Genomic DNA, 12,500 nt, shown 5'->3' with positions numbered 1-12,500 from the left:
AGACCAGACCCGACCAGACCAGACCCGACCCAGGCCTGTGTGTGTTTTCCAGTCAGGTCCTACAGTGTCACGTTTGCCCACAGACGGAGTAAAAACAAAAAATAGATACAACACAGTGACTGTCTTTCCTGTGACTAATTCCCAAGGCAAGATGGCTACAATTGATACATGATGACGTCCATATCTGTGGTCCATAAAGCAGGACACAGTAGAGGCTACATCACTATGAAGCTGTCATTGATAACCTGTGATCAATATCATATCAAACATAGCCTCGGTGATCGCTGAGGAAATACATATCTCCTGCTAAGTGTAACCCGTCCGTCATGCTCAGGGCGGGATTAGAACCCAGGTCTCTCTTGGGAGGCGGACACGCTGACTGTTACACCAATAGGGACGTCCCTCTTGGAGGGACTGTCAGCGCTCCTTTGAGGAGAGTTTCACCGGCTACTCCACGTTCCACTGGGTCACATGAGTGAGGCAGACTATGGGTCACCTCTGGTGAGAAGGAATTATCTGTTCCATTAGATGTGATGGCAGGAATCTATGTGCAAAGATTAGACTGGATAACACCACGGTAACCTCCAGTATATAGGTGAGACGCAGGCGTTTAGTGGTGCTACACATTGTCAATTGGACAGGGAAATCAAGTGGTCAACCACACATACACTACAGATATGGCTTGCAAATCAGAGTGTTTGTGTACACTGTGGGTTTGCATATACGCAAATATTTTATGGTCTTGGAGAAATAGATGAACAGCAGCCTCATCAACCGTTCAATGGTTGAACAATTCTGCCAAGATTCAAATAGACTTAAACCTTAAAATGTTTTGGGGTTTTTGTGAGTAGAAATGTAGACAGAGAAACATACTTGGTACAGTGTGTGGTGAGGCAAGGGGGCTCAGTGAGGTACTAGGAAGGCAGGTGCTAGGGTTGGATTCTGGGTGAACTGATTGTGAAAGGCATCTGACATGTTTATGTGACAGGGTCCAAAGAAATGCAACCTTCTCCCTGCATGGCAGAACGGTGGGGAGACAGAGCGGGAGGGAGAGAGACAGACAGAGAGAGAGAGAGAGAGAAACAGTGTGGTGGGGGGGGGGGGGTGGGGGGGGGCAAAGTCTCTATATTCTAATATTCATAAACAACAAAACAAAAATGAAAACAACATGACAAAGAAACAGGAGTCATTTGCTCTAAGTGTATTACTTTCACATGAATGATACAACTGTAGTTTTCTCATTGACTTTTCACTCCAGAACATCGTTACAAAAACAGACATTCAATGATAGATAAATGATAAGAGTCTTCACGTGTAAGACCGTACATATTCTGGACTTCTTTTGATGTGTGCTTCAAAGCTTAATGGACGGATACATACATATATATATACATATATATATATAGATAGAGAGAGAGAGAGAGAGAGACACGGGGACTGGTCGAATACAGCCATTACTAACACATAACTTCACCACAGGCCGCCAACCGAAACCTCCATCTTACATAAAACCAACACGATCATTTAAAAAACATCGAAAGGACAAAACACATATACATACACTGTATTTTACACTGCCTACGTCAGAGCAGAGTCCGGGTGGTGAGAGAGTTTGTGCACTAAATACACTCCGAAAATGCAAACTTGACACTGAAAATGCAAACTTGACACTGAAAATGTAGTTTACACAGACAGTGTAAAGTTGACACATGTATCTGCTTACAGCACCATTTTATCTGATATTAGGCAAACATTTAAAACTACCATCCTTCAACACATCACAGACACCTCACCTTTGTAAACCCCAGTTCATAAACATAGCCGGATAAACTTGGCATATATTCTCTTTTTTATCTATCTACTGTACACCTTTTGGCGGTTTAAACTGATGATGAGTGAGGGTGGATACAGATCAGATGATGAGTGAGGGTGGATACAGATCAGATGATGTGAGGGTGGATAGTACAGATCAGATGATGAGTGAGGGTGGACAGTACAGATCAGATGATGAGTGAGGGAGGATAGTACAGATCAGATGATGAGTGAGGGAGGATAGTACAGATCAGATGATGAGTGAGGGTGGATAGTACAGATCAGATGATGAGTGAGGGTGGATAGTACAGATCAGATGATGAGTGAGGGTGGATAGTACAGATCAGATGATGAGTGAGGGTGGATAGTACAGATCAGATGATGAGTGAGGGTGGATAGTACAGATCAGATGATGAGTGAGGGAGGATAGTACAGATCAGATGATGAGTGAGGGTGGATAGTACAGATCAGATGATGAGTGAGGGTGGATAGTACAGATCAGATGATGAGTGAGGGAGGATAGTACAGATCAGATGATGAGTGAGGGTGGATAGTACAGATCAGATGATGAGTGAGGGTGGATAGTACAGATCAGATGATGCGTGAGGGTGGATAGTACAGATCAGATGATGAGTGAGGGTGGATAGTACAGATCAGATGAGTGAGGGTGGATAGTACAGATCAGATGATGAGTGAGGGTGGATACAGGAACCAAACAAATCAGACGCAGGCTCTAGTCCCCAGCTCAGGACTGACACATTAGATTCTACTAATGAGATGATAGTCCAATACAGGCCAAAAACCTATGGTGAGAGGGCCAAGAGAAGTGAAGGGAGACCTCCTATACAAACCCAATCTGAACCAGGCCCAATCTGAACCCTGACCACTAACCAGGCCCAATCTGAACCCTGACCACTAACCAGGCCCAATCTGAACCCTGACCACTAACCAGGCCCAATCTGAACCCTGACCACTAACCAGGCCCAATCTGAACCCTGACCACTACCAGGCCCACTAACCAGACCCACTAACCAGGCCCACTAACCAGGCCCACTAACCAGGCCCACTAACCAGACCCACTAACCAGACCCACTAACCAGGCCCACTAACCAGACTCACTAACCAGACTCACTAACCAGACCCACTAACCAGACCCACTAACCAGACTCACTAACCAGACCCACTAACCAGGCCCACTAACCAGACCCACTAACCAGACCCACTAACCAGACCCACTAACCAGACCCACTAACCAGACTCACTAACCAGACCCACTAACCAGACCCACTAACCAGACTCACTAACCAGACCCACTAACCAGGCCCACTAACCAGACCCACTAACCAGACCCACTAACCAGACCCACTAACCAGACCCACTAACCAGACCCCATCTGAAGCCTGACCACTAACCGCCAGGTCTGGACCCTCCTCTAACACACGTCTGAGCGCACGCACGTATGCACGCACACTCCTAACACTCTGCCCCCGTCGCCCCCTACACTAACCCCAACATTCAAATAAGACAGCTACGCAAGAGCTTACTTTAGCCACTTCCAAAAGGTCATGGAGAGGGCCCCTACCCATCGTCATACAGAGCTGGTTCTTCATCTTTCATATCATCTGTATATTGCATGTATATTGCGTATTGTACATTGTATTATGTACGTTGTCAGTATATTGTCGGTATTGTTTGAAAGTCACCAGCGGATGGAACCAAATTCCTTTTGGGTGTTGATATACTTGGCCAATAAATGTGATCCTGATGTTGAGTGATAAAGTAGCAGAATCTCTTGTGCCAGTTCTGGGTGGGAACTAAAGCATGCATACAGACTACTACTACTAATACTAGACTGTCTTCATCCATGCATTTAGAGACACAATGCCACCCTAATGCCTTGCTCAGAGCCCTTGACACTGTTAACAAACTGCTCTTCATCAACACTATCCCCTCTAAAGGGGGGTTAACAAAAATATAATACTAATACATCATATATAATTAAAATCTGTAAAAATAAAAAATATATATTCATGTATAATGATATATTTTGAGAATATGACACTACTTGTACATTAATAAATAACAATATTCAACATGTATACAGAGAGACTTCCAAAAAAAAAAAATGTGCTGGATGGAAGTGGTTTCATCCTTCAGGGTTCCTTCTTCAAACCCCTGCATGGAAGGTAGTGTGTGTGTGTTTTTGTGTGTGAGAGAGAGAGAATGAGAGGATGCAAATGGATATGTATTTAAAGGTTTGTGTGTGTGTGTTTGTGTGTGTGTGTGTGTATGCATGAGAGAGAGAATGAGAGGATGCAAATGGATATGTATTTAAAGGTTTGTGTGTGTGTGTGTGTGTGTGTGTGTGTGTGTGTGTGTGTGTGTGTGTGTGTATGCATGTATATGTGTGTGCGTGCAGTTGGTGTCTATCTGAAGGTGTGTGTGTGTGTGTGAGAATGAGAGTATGCAAATGGATATGTACTTAAAGGTGTTTTGAGTGTGTGTGTGCGTGTGTGTATGTGTGTGTGTGCATGCATGTATGTGTGTGTGCCTGCAGTTGGTATCTATCTAAAGGTGTGTGTGTGTGTGTGTGAGAGAGAAGGAGAGTATGCAAATGGATATGTATTTAAATGTATTTGCGTGAGTGTGTGTGTGTGTGTGTATGCATGTATGTACAGTATATGTGTGTGTGTGGGCAATTGGTATCCATCTGAAGGTGTGTGTGTGTGTGTGTGTGTGTGTGTGTGTCCCATCAGGAGGCCATGGAGTCCTGGAAGCCCCACACCTCCAGCAGGGAGACCTGGAAGCTCGGGGCACACAGGGGCGGGTTGTCAAAGGTGGTGCAGCGTCCCGTGCGTCCGTGGTTCAGCTCCGAGTCGATGTAGAGGGCGTTGCCGTCGCCTCCCCCTGGCCACACACAGAATCACAGTTTAGGAGGATGGGGGGGCGGAACAGAAGTCATGTGATCTAAGGCTCGGTTCTAAATCCACCCCTGGAACTTACTGAGCCTCTCGTGTTCCTCTAGAGATCTGACAGTACAGGGGATCTGTGACGAAGCGAACCCCAACCCTGACCCTTTAACCCTCTCAGACCCCCATTACACTACCCTGACACCCCCTCATTTAACCCTCTCAGACCCCCATTACACTACCCTGACACCCCCTCCTTTAACCCTCTCAGACCCCATTACACTACTACGTTTTTCCCGAAAAAGACCTACGTTTGCGCCTAGCAATTACACACTACCAGGCCAAAACCAAGCTCGAACCCGGAGGCGGATCGATACGTTTTGGAGGTGGAAATCCGGAGCTGTGTTCTAGTGTAACAGGCAGATCTGTTCTAGTGTAATGGGCAGATCTGTTCTAGTGTAATAGACAGATCTGTTCTAGTGTAATGGGCAGATCTGTTCTAGTGTAATGGGCAGATCTGTTCTAGTGTAATAGACAGATCTGTTCTAGTGTAATAGACAGATCTGTTCTAGTGTAATGGGCAGATCTGTTCTAGTGTAATGGGCAGATCTGTTCTAGTGTAATAGACAGATCTGTTCTAGTGTAATAGACAGATCTGTTCTAGTGTAATAGACAGATCTGTTCTAGTGTAATGGGCAGATCTGTTCTAGTGTAATAGACAGATCTGTTCTAGTGTAATAGACAGATCTGTTCTAGTGTAACAGGCAGATCTGTTCTAGTGTAACAGGCAGATCTGTTCTAGTGTAACAGGCAGATCTGTTCTAGTGTAACAGGCAGATCTGTTCTAGTGTAACGGGCAGATCTGTTCTAGTGTAACGGGCAGATCTGTTCTAGTGTAACGGGCAGATCTGTTCTAGTGTAATAGACAGATCTGTTCTAGTGTAACAGGCAGATCTGTTCTAGTGTAACAGGCAGATCTGTTCTAGTGTAACAGGCAGATCTGTTCTAGTGTAACAGACAGATCTGTTCTAGTGTAACGGGCAGATCTGTTCTAGTGTAATGGGCAGATCTGTTCTAGTGATTTGGAAATGAGAATAACAGGAGTCACGCAAAAAACTGCAAGCAGATAATGTAGGATATCACTTAAACAGATAATAATGTGGGATATCACTTAAACAGATAATAATGTAGGATATCACTTAAACAGATAATAATGTGGGATATCACTTAAACAGATAATAATGTGGGATATCACTTAAACAGATAATAATGTAGGATATCACTTAAACTGTAGACTATTCAATGTTTACCCTACAGGTTCCCCCAAAAAAGTAGACATTCGAAATCATGATCCAAACAAAAGTAAACACTTAAAATAATAATATTCTCTCTTCAAAAAAAGTAACTGGCAAAAAGTGAAAAAGCCTTTATTGAGATATGTTGCTATACGCGTGGGTGGGCTGCCCAGCTCCGCTTGTGTTCCTGACTGAATACTGCAGCTCCTTCATCACACCTGTCTGAACTTCAGAGCACTCCTGACCTTTTCTTTATGTATAATATCCTCTATTCAATACTCTAATTCAGTCCAAATGTTCCAATATATGGTCCTTATAATCAGTTTATTTTATGTCCTTCATCCATTCCCTCACATTATAGCTCCCATAATATGACGAGAGGTAGGCTATTGAATGGGTTTATGTCAGCAATCCTAATCTGTCATCATTGAATAATAGCCTAGGAATTGGTTTGTTCACGTGTGAGTCATTGATCCAAAATCTAAATAGGAATTGGATCTGGAGTTTGGATAACTGTCTGTGGACGACCCAATGATGAGCTGAACCAAGTAAGGTAGGCCTCATCCATCTAGCAGGACCAAGCTGGGTGAATGGATGGACTTCATTTTGTCTTCTTAGTAAAGTTGATTGCGCTCAAAAACATGAACATAACCATAACAAAAAATGCAGCAACACAAAGTAGATGAGATGGTGGTTGGGAAGCTAAGAGAACTGTTTAAATGAATGGCAATATACCTGGCAGAGTCCATGGAGTTTACAACCATTCATCTCCAACAACATACATAAACTAGTGCTGCGAGCAGCAGTGAGCGGGCCCTCGCACCCCACGCGTGTCGGGGTGCTGCGCCGTTAAAGGCTGTGCTATTTCGGTACCTTGATGAAGCGTGAGAAATGTTGAGTAAATCGGATAACGTATGTAGGAGTTATGAGGACTTCCTGTTTCACCAGTAGGTGGCGCTGTAAGTGTGACTCAATACCGACACATAGATGTGTTCAGGACAGAACTGTCATGAAGCGTGAGACATATCGGACAAATCGGATAATGTATGGAGGAGTTATGAGGACGTACTGTTTCACCAATAGGTGGCGCTATAAGTATGACGCAATACTGACACATAGATGTGTTCAGGACAGAACCGTCATGAAGCGTGAGATATATCGGACAAATTGGATAATGTATGGAGGAGTTATGAGGACTTCCTGTTTCACCAATAGGTGGCGCTATAAGTATGACGCAATACTGACACATAGATGTGTTCAGGACAGAACCGTCATGAAGCGTGAGATATATCGGACAAATTGGATAATGTATGGAGGAGTTATGAGGACTTCCTGTTTCACCAATAGGTGGCGCTATAAGTATGACGCAATACTGACACATAGATGTGTTCAGGACAGAACCGTCATGAAGCGTGAGATATATCGGACAAATTGGATAATGTATGGAGGAGTTATGAGGACTTCCTGTTTCACCAATAGGTGGCGCTATAAGTATGACGCAATACTGACACATAGATGTGTTCAGGACAGAACCGTCATGAAGCGTGAGATATATCGGACAAATTGGATAATGTATGGAGGAGTTATGAGGACTTCGTGTTTTATGGCGAAATGTCAAACTTTGGCAGGGCGCCACGGCAAGGGTGTTTGGTGAAAACTCAATTTTTTTGATAACTTTTGATCACAAAGGTCTTAAGATGAAGCTGACCCGATATGAAGTTGATCGGATGAAATCTGTAGGAGGAGTTCGTCGAAGTACGAGGCATGGAAATGGTCAAAACAAGGACAAAATGGCACATTAAGAGCAAAATGGCGGACTTCCTGTTGCATGTTGGGCATAGCTCCAAGAGACATTTAAGTGTGGCTCGATGAAATACATATGCCCACCGAATTTCGTTAGCCTACATCAAACTGAAAGGTGGGGCTCGCCATTTTAAACTTTCCAGGGGGCGCTCTTGAGCCGTTTTGCCACGCCCATTTCCGTCACCCATGAATTATCAAATTTTTCACCGGGACTGACGTATCTGCAAAGTTTCATCCGTTTTCATCGATGTTCAGGCCGCCTAAAAGGCATTTGTTTGGAGTAAAGGAGAAGAAGGAGAAGAAGGAGAAGGAGAAGGAGAATAATAATCCTTCGAGTTTCAATAGGGCCTCGCACCGCCAGTGCTCGGGCCCTAATAAAGAGAGCAGTTGGCCTATAATATTATTATGACCACAATATTATATTATTATTAGGGCCCGAGCACTGGCGGTGCGAGGCCCTATTGAAACTCGAAGGATTATTATTCTTCTCCTTCTCCTTCTCCTTCTCCTTCTTTACTCCAAACAAATGCCTTTTAGGCGGCCTGAACATCGATGAAAACGGATGAAACTTTGCAGATACGTCAGTCCCGGTGAAAAATTTGATAATTCATGGGTGACGGAAATGGGCGTGGCCAAACGGCTCAAGAGCGCCCCCTGGAAAATCTAAAATGGCGAGCCCCACCTTTCAGTTTGATGTAGGCGAACGAAATTCGGACGGCATATGTAGTTCATCGAGACGCACTAAAATGTCTCTTGGAGCTATACCCAACATGCAACAGGAAGGCCGCCATTTTGCTTTTAATGTGCCATTTTGTCCTTGTTTTGACCATTTCCTTGCCTCGTACTTCGACGAACTCCTCCTACAGATTTCATCCGATCAACTTCATATCGGGTCAGCTTCATCTTAAGACCTTTGTGATCAAAAGTTATCAAAAAAATTGAGTTTTCACCAAACACCCTTGCCGTGGCGCCCCGCCAAAGTTTGACATTTCGCCATAAAACACGAAGTCCTCATAACTCCTATACATTATCCAATTTGTCCGATATATCTCACGCTTCATGACGGTTCTGTCCTGAACACATCTATGTGTCAGTATTGCGTCATACTTATAGCGCCACCTATTGGTGAAACAGGAAGTCCTCATAACTCCTCCATACATTATCCAATTTGTCCGATATATCTCACGCTTCATGACGGTTCTGTCCTGAACACATCTATGTGTCAGTATTGCGTCATACTTATAGCGCCACCTATTGGTGAAACAGGAAGTCCTCATAACTCCTCCATACATTATCCAATTTGTCCGATATATCTCACGCTTCATGACGGTTCTGTCCTGAACACATCTATGTGTCAGTATTGCGTCATACGTATAGCGCCACCTATTGGTGAAACAGGAAGTCCTCATAACTCCTGCATACATCATCCGATTTGCACCAAATTGCTGATGCTTCATGAAGGTGGCCTTCTGAACCCATCTATGTGTCGGTATTGAGTCACACTTACAGCGCCACCTACTGGTGAAACAGGAAGTCCTCATAACTCCTACATACTTTGTCCGATTTACACAACATTTCTCACGCTTCATCAAGGTACTGTCCTGAACACATCTATGCGTCGGTATTGAGTCACGCTTAGAGCGCTACCTACTGGTGACAGGAAGTTTCTGTCAGTACTGGACACCGAAATAGCACACCCTTTAACGGCGCCACACCCCGACCCGCGTGGGGTGCGAGGGCCCGCTCACTGCTGCTCGTTATGATTGAGACTGGACAATAAGAGATTTAAATAAAAATAGGCCATCTTTTTGGATTTGTCACAAAAAAAAGATTATTTTAAAAGCAAGGAATGCGCACAAGAGATCGAACACAAACGGGGATGGAAATGTATTTGTTGGGGATGGAAATGTATTTGTTGGGGATGGAAATGTATTTGTTGGGGATGGAAATGTATTTGTTGGGGATGGAAATGTATTTGTTGGGGATGGAAGTGTATTTGTTGGAGGTGGAAATGTATTTGTTGGGGGTGGAAATGTATTTGTTAGTCACTGTTAGCGTTGGTTGGATGGCTCGACAGCTGCATTTTAAACTTACAACATTATAGACTATGCTACTAGCCAAGGAAAATATACCCTTGATTGCTGTAGCTCAAACTCGCAAATCACCTGTTTGATGCGTTCTTTAATGGTGGTGTGATATGTTCTTTAATGGTGGTGTGATATGTTCTTTAATGGTGGTGTGATATGTTCTTTAATGGTGGTGTGATATGTTCTTTAATGGTGGTGTGATATGTTCTTTAATGGTGGTGTGATATGTTTGCAATTTTGCGTGTAATCGCGTATTGTTTTTCCCCGTTCTTAAACCTCGCGCTAGTGTGATCCAGCCCTCAGACACCTCCGCGCTAGTGTGATCCAGTCCTCAGACACCTCCGCGCTAGTGTGATCCAGGCCCCAGACACCTCCGCGCTAGTGTGATCCAGGCCCCAGACACCTCCACGCTAGTGTGATCCAGGCCCCAGACACCTCCACGCTAGTGTGATCCAGGCCCCAGACACCTCCACGCTAGTGTGATCCAGGCCCCAGACACCTCCGCGCTAGTGTGATCCAGGCCCCAGACACATCCGCGCTAGTGTGATCCAGGCCCCAGACACCCTCCCCAAACCAGCCCCCTCCTCCCCACGCTCACCCACGATGATACCAGCCCCCCTCCTCCCCACGCTCACCCACGATGATACCAGCCCCCCACGATGATACCAGCCCCCCACGATGATACCAGCCCCCCACGATGATACCAGCCCCCCATGATGATACCAGCCCCCCACGATGATACCAGCCCCCCATGATGATACCAGCCCCCCACGATGATACCAGCCCCCCACGATGATACCAGCCCCCCACGATGATACCAGCCCCTCTCCTCCCCACGCTCACCCACGATACCAGCCCCCCACGATGATACCAGCCCCCCACGATGATACCAGCCCCCCATGATGATACCAGCCCCCCATGATGATACCAGCCCCCCATGATGATACCAGCCCCCCATGATGATACCAGCCCCCCATGATGATACCAGCCCCCCACGATGATACCAGCCCCCCATGATGATACCAGCCCCCCATGATGATACCAGCCCCCCGCGATGATACCAGCCCCCCATGATGATACCAGCCCCCCGCGATGATACCAGCCCCCCATGATGATACCAGCCCCCCGCGATGATACCAGCCCCTCTCCTCCCCACGCTCACCCACGATACCAGCCCCCCACGATGATACCAGCCCCCCACGATGATACCAGCCCCCCATGATGATACCAGCCCCCCTCCTCCCCACGCTCACCCACGATGATGGAGTCGAAGTTTCCGGCCATGAACATGGAGGTGTTCCTGGAGTTGAGGTGGAAGTGGCGGGCGGAGAGGAAGGGCGACAGGCGGGCGGAGGGGTCCCCGGTGGCGGGTCTCTCCACGGGGAGGGAGTGTCCGTCGGAGTTGTGTCCCTCGGAGGAGGCCTGGTGCTGCTCCTCCTCCTCCTCCTCCCCTCCTGGCGCCGGGGTCTTGATGGAGGAGGCCAGCTCCGGGTGGCGGATCACCACCCACTCATAGCGCTCCATCTCTGGCTTCAGCTGGACGAGCAACACACGCACGCACGCACGGACACACACACGCACACACGCACGGACACACACGCACACACGCACGGACACACACGCACGCACGGACACACACACACAATTTAGCATTTATATCCTTTTGGGGTCCGTAGACCTAACCGTAGCCATAAAATGTAAACCTAACCCTAAACATAACCTTTGACCCCTAACTCTAACCATCATTGTCACCCAAGCCCTAAACCCTAACCTTTGACCCCAAACTGAACCCTAACCTTACACGGCCCATCATGTTTTCCTAGCCTGGCAACCTGTCATCGCTGCGCTGTCGTTTACTCCAAGATTCCAGTCCACAGAGGAATAATGAGAGTGGGCGGAGCCATTTAGGACGGGTTGCCAGGTTAGTAATAGTATTTCACACCTGTTGTCTAAACCATCCTTCTGAGACACAGAAAGTGATACACACATCCCCCATAAGAAACACAAGAGTAGTGGACGATGACTAGACAGGTCAGTCTCTCTGTAGCTCCAGTAGATCTAGTCAGTCTAGACAGGTCAGTCTCAGTAGATCTAGTGAGTCTAGTCAGGTCAGTCTAGTCAGGTCAGTCTCAGTAGATTTAGTCTCTCTAGTCAGGTCAGTCTAGTCAGGTCAGTCTCAGTAGATCTAGTCAGTCTAGTCAGGTCAGTCTCAGTAGATCTAGTCAGTCTAGTCAGGTCAGTCTCAGTAGATCTAGTCTCTCTAGTCAGGTCAGTCTAGTCAGGTCAGTCTAGTCAGGTCAGTCTAGTCAGGTCAGTCTCAGTAGATTTAGTCTCTCTAAGGTCAGTCTCAGTAGATCTAGTCTCTCTAGTCAGGTCAGTCTAGTCAGGTCAGTCTAGTCAGGTCAGTCTAGTCAGGTCAGTCTCAGTAGATCTAGTCAGTCTAGTCAGGTCAGTCTCAGTTGATCTAGTCAGTCTAGTCAGGTCAGTCTCAGTAGATCTAGTCTCTCTGTCTCCTCTAGCCTGCCTGGCGGTGCACGCCTGACGGACGTGGGCCTCCAGCTCTGCTCTCCGTGTCTAAGGTGTCAGGTGGGGGC

The 12,500-nt window shown here is 46.4% G+C and overlaps 1 protein-coding gene across 1 annotated transcript in view; it reads right to left on the bottom strand.

Moving 5' to 3' along the window:
• Positions 1 to 3,951: 3,951 nt before the first annotated feature.
• tbc1d24 (TBC1 domain family, member 24) overlaps positions 3,952 to 12,500 on the bottom strand; it is a 19,215-nt gene continuing 10,666 nt past the window's right edge. The window contains exons 6-7 of the mRNA XM_084456278.1: positions 11,160 to 11,442; positions 3,952 to 4,719 (exon numbers count right to left, since the gene is read on the bottom strand). Of these exons, the coding sequence (XP_084312404.1) occupies positions 4,565 to 4,719; positions 11,160 to 11,442 (438 nt within the window). The 3' untranslated portion in view covers positions 3,952 to 4,564. The remainder of the gene's footprint in view (positions 4,720 to 11,159; positions 11,443 to 12,500) is intronic.

The sequence above is a fragment of the Borostomias antarcticus genome (assembly GCF_949987555.1).
Source record: "Borostomias antarcticus genome assembly, chromosome: 22".
Lineage (NCBI taxonomy): Eukaryota > Metazoa > Chordata > Actinopteri > Stomiiformes > Stomiidae > Borostomias > Borostomias antarcticus.
This window is presented reverse-complemented; position numbering and strand designations above follow the sequence as displayed.